The sequence below is a fragment of the Haemaphysalis longicornis genome, unplaced genomic scaffold (genome assembly GCF_048455015.1).
Source record: "Haemaphysalis longicornis isolate Haplotype H1 unplaced genomic scaffold, Haemaphysalis longicornis Haplotype H1 scaffold_2, whole genome shotgun sequence".
Lineage (NCBI taxonomy): Eukaryota > Metazoa > Arthropoda > Arachnida > Ixodida > Ixodidae > Haemaphysalis > Haemaphysalis longicornis.
Window position 1 is genome coordinate 14,204,129 of NW_027526295.1, and position 3,116 is coordinate 14,207,244.

Below are 3,116 nucleotides of genomic sequence, written 5' to 3' on the forward strand. Positions count from 1 at the left end.
TAGTGAAGAAGGGAATTGCCAAGCAAACAAAGCAAATAAACTTGAATACAAAACATAGGCAGGGACATTTTTTATGATGCTTGAATGTGCATGAGAAGGAGACGGCCCTTCGTACGTGCCCTCCTGAAGGGAGTGGGTTGCTCCTTGTTTTGGGCAAAGGGTGAATAAAAAAGGTTTGAGGGACGGTGAGCAGTTCCTAGAACAGGCACAAAGGCCTATGTCCTTCCCATTTGTGGCTGTGCTGCATGGCCAAAAAAGTAGTCAAATTTAGTACAAGGGAACGGACACAGCCTATCAGAGCAGACATGCAGACTTCATTCACACCTGCTCACAGCAATGGTTCACCCACAAAGTTTGTCAAGAGTGCGCAAACATACCACACCTTGTTCAGTTGTCCAGACCTGCTGTTTGGAAACACCTGGGAGAGTATTCTGTAGGTCTTGATCTTCCGGATAACCCTTTCCACATGAGTGCGCACACTTGGAATGAGCCTTGTCTCAGTTCCATCTGCTTCAGACAGTTGAGGCCGTCCTTCCATAAATGGCGGAATGTTCAAGTGCATTGAAAGTTCCTTGCACTCTTCTTCAATGATGAACCCCCTATCAGCCATCAAATGTCGCCCTGGTGAGAACTTTTCCGACACACCGGAAGCCTTTGTTAGGGCCTGATCAGACAGCCTCCCAGGAGCAAGATCGGACACGAACATGAAAAAGCCGTTCGGGCTGCACACAACCCACCCTTTTGCAGTATTGTGCTTTTTGTACGAAGAATAGGTCTCACTCTGCACACGGAATGACGAGGGGGTTTCGATGAAAATTTCGGTGCAGTCGAGGATTCTGTCAACAGTGCTGTAGCCCTTGTCAATGAAAGCTTGTGGCCCGTACTTGTCGCACAGGTGTGGAGGCATCTAAGTTGGGACCTGGAAAAAAAAGTAAAACTGGGTTTTCACATTTTTTACATACATAATTATCACCAGTGGCATAGGAACGGGCAGGGGGAGTTGTTGTCTTAGAGTGCTCGATCTATGCGAAGGATCTAAGAAAGACTACATTCTCAATGCACATGAATCTCCCCGTTGCTCTTAATGTACGATTTAAAAAGTCATGTTCTCCGCCTTTTATTTCTGTCGCGAGTACTGGCATTGCTCTGCAGTAGAGAACGCAAGATGAGCCATCACAGCTTGTAACACTGTCAAATGAACCTACAAATGCTCTAAAAATTAGCTAAAAACACACCGGCACAGGAGAAGCATGTTGGGATAAGCGCTTACTCTCAACAAAAATTTTTTGGAATCATCGTTACATATAAAATCATTTACTGCATTCGGCATGTGCTGTAAGACGCAGAAGGTTCATTGATTGATTTATTATGAGTTATAATGCACAGGCACTACACACTGTAGTGGAGGGCTCCAGCTTAATTTGACCACCTGGGAACCTTTAATGTGCGGCTAACTCTCGAACACGCGAGCATTTTCGCTTTTCGCCTGCGTTAGAAACGCGGAAGCCGCGGCCGGGAATCGAACCCGCATCCTTGGGCTTAGCAGCAGAACGCCTCAGGCACTGAGCCACGCAGCAACCTACAGAATGAAAAAAAAGTGAAATGGGTACATTTAAGGTGAGACGACATGTGACAATGCTTCCAGTAATTTTTAGCTGAGCGTGAGTGCTTGTCCCATTGTGCTTCTCATGTGTTGTATTTTTGCGCTCTGATTTTTACGAGCGTGCACAAATTTGCCTAACGATTCCTTTTACTGAAATCTACTTTAATTCAATTAATCGTCTTAGAATGCATACACAAGTGTTAAAGCCGAGAGATCTTGCAGTAAGCTTGGAAAAGGATGTTTTAGTAAAATAAATTACCTGTACGTTCTTAGCAGGTATCTTGACAGACAGAAAGGCAGTAGTGGGGGGTCAATATTTCTGACCAGGAGGGGGGCTGACAACCACCCCTTCAAATAGAACCCTGGCTACGTGACTTATCAGTGTACAGTTGGCCTTTAATACCTAAACTTCCAGCCCCTTTTCTCCCTTCCCATAAATGTTGCAATTTGTGGTGGCCATCACAGAGACTACAAACAAAAGGCAATAAAAAAAAAGACAACTGGTGCTGACATACCTGGCGAAGCCTGTTGTCCAAAAAATCCAGCCATGTTACCCACATCCTCGAAACAGTCGATGTAGAAACGCCAAACCTGCACGAAAAACAAATTTGCAAAAAATGCACATCACTAATTTTCCGCTGCAGAAGCAAAAGAACGTACAGTTGCAGGGAAGATGTCCTTGCAGAAGGTGCTTAAACGGTACTCAATTCCCTTTGTTTAAGCATCTTGTTGCTTCCACTCATTTTCATTATCAACGATAAGTGAAAAAGTGCTGCATACCATTTGCTGATATTTTGATGACCGTGCGAATAAGCAGCATGCTGCATTCTATGCACAAAGTAACTAACAAAACCAGCTAGGCTCGGAAGGAACACTGAAATTTTGACTTAAACTGTTGAATTTATTTAGTTATTTATTTATTAAAATACTCTCAAAACCCGAAGGCGTTACAGAGAGGAGTGGTTACATTTCATACAATATTCGTTACAGCCGTTTCGCATGATGTAGGATGCGGAATGCTGGCGATGGAGGCGGGGAGGTGGTTCCAGTCGTCGCAGGTCTTGGGAATAACGAGTGAAAGTAGGGGTTTGCGCGACACTGAGGAACACCTGCCTTGAACTTGTGATCGTTTCGTGCGGAGTTGTAGAATGGAGCAGAAATGAGAGCCTGTTTTAAAATGTGGTTAGTAAAGTAAATCTTATGAAAGAGGCACAAGCGCGCAATTTTCCTTCTAGCAGCAAGGTCACTGAGTTTAATAGAAGATTGAATTGACGTTATGCTAGCGGTTCGTGAGTAGTTTATGAAAATGAATCGAGCAGCCCGGTTCTGAATGGTTTCCAAGAATGAACACAACACCACCATATGAAGGTCCCAAATCGATGATGCATACTCTAATTTAGATCTAACAAAGGTTTTATATAGTAAGAGTTTTAAAGACACTGGAGCAAGAGCAAAATTACGGCGCAAGAAGCCAAGCATGCGGTTAGCATTATTGGCAACATAATTAATATTT

At 43.8% G+C, this 3,116-nt stretch overlaps 1 protein-coding gene across 1 annotated transcript; it reads right to left on the reverse strand.

Annotated features, from left to right (window-relative positions):
• Positions 1–328: 328 nt before the first annotated feature.
• Positions 329–2,187, reverse strand: LOC144166989 (uncharacterized). The gene is made up of 2 exons (XM_077696409.1): positions 2,119–2,187; positions 329–919 (listed from the first exon to the last, which is right to left on the reverse strand). The coding sequence occupies exon 2, from the start codon at positions 905–907 to the stop codon at positions 329–331; it is 579 nt and encodes a 192-aa protein (XP_077552535.1). The 5' UTR covers positions 908–919; positions 2,119–2,187.
• Between the last annotated feature and the right edge of the window lie 929 nt (positions 2,188–3,116).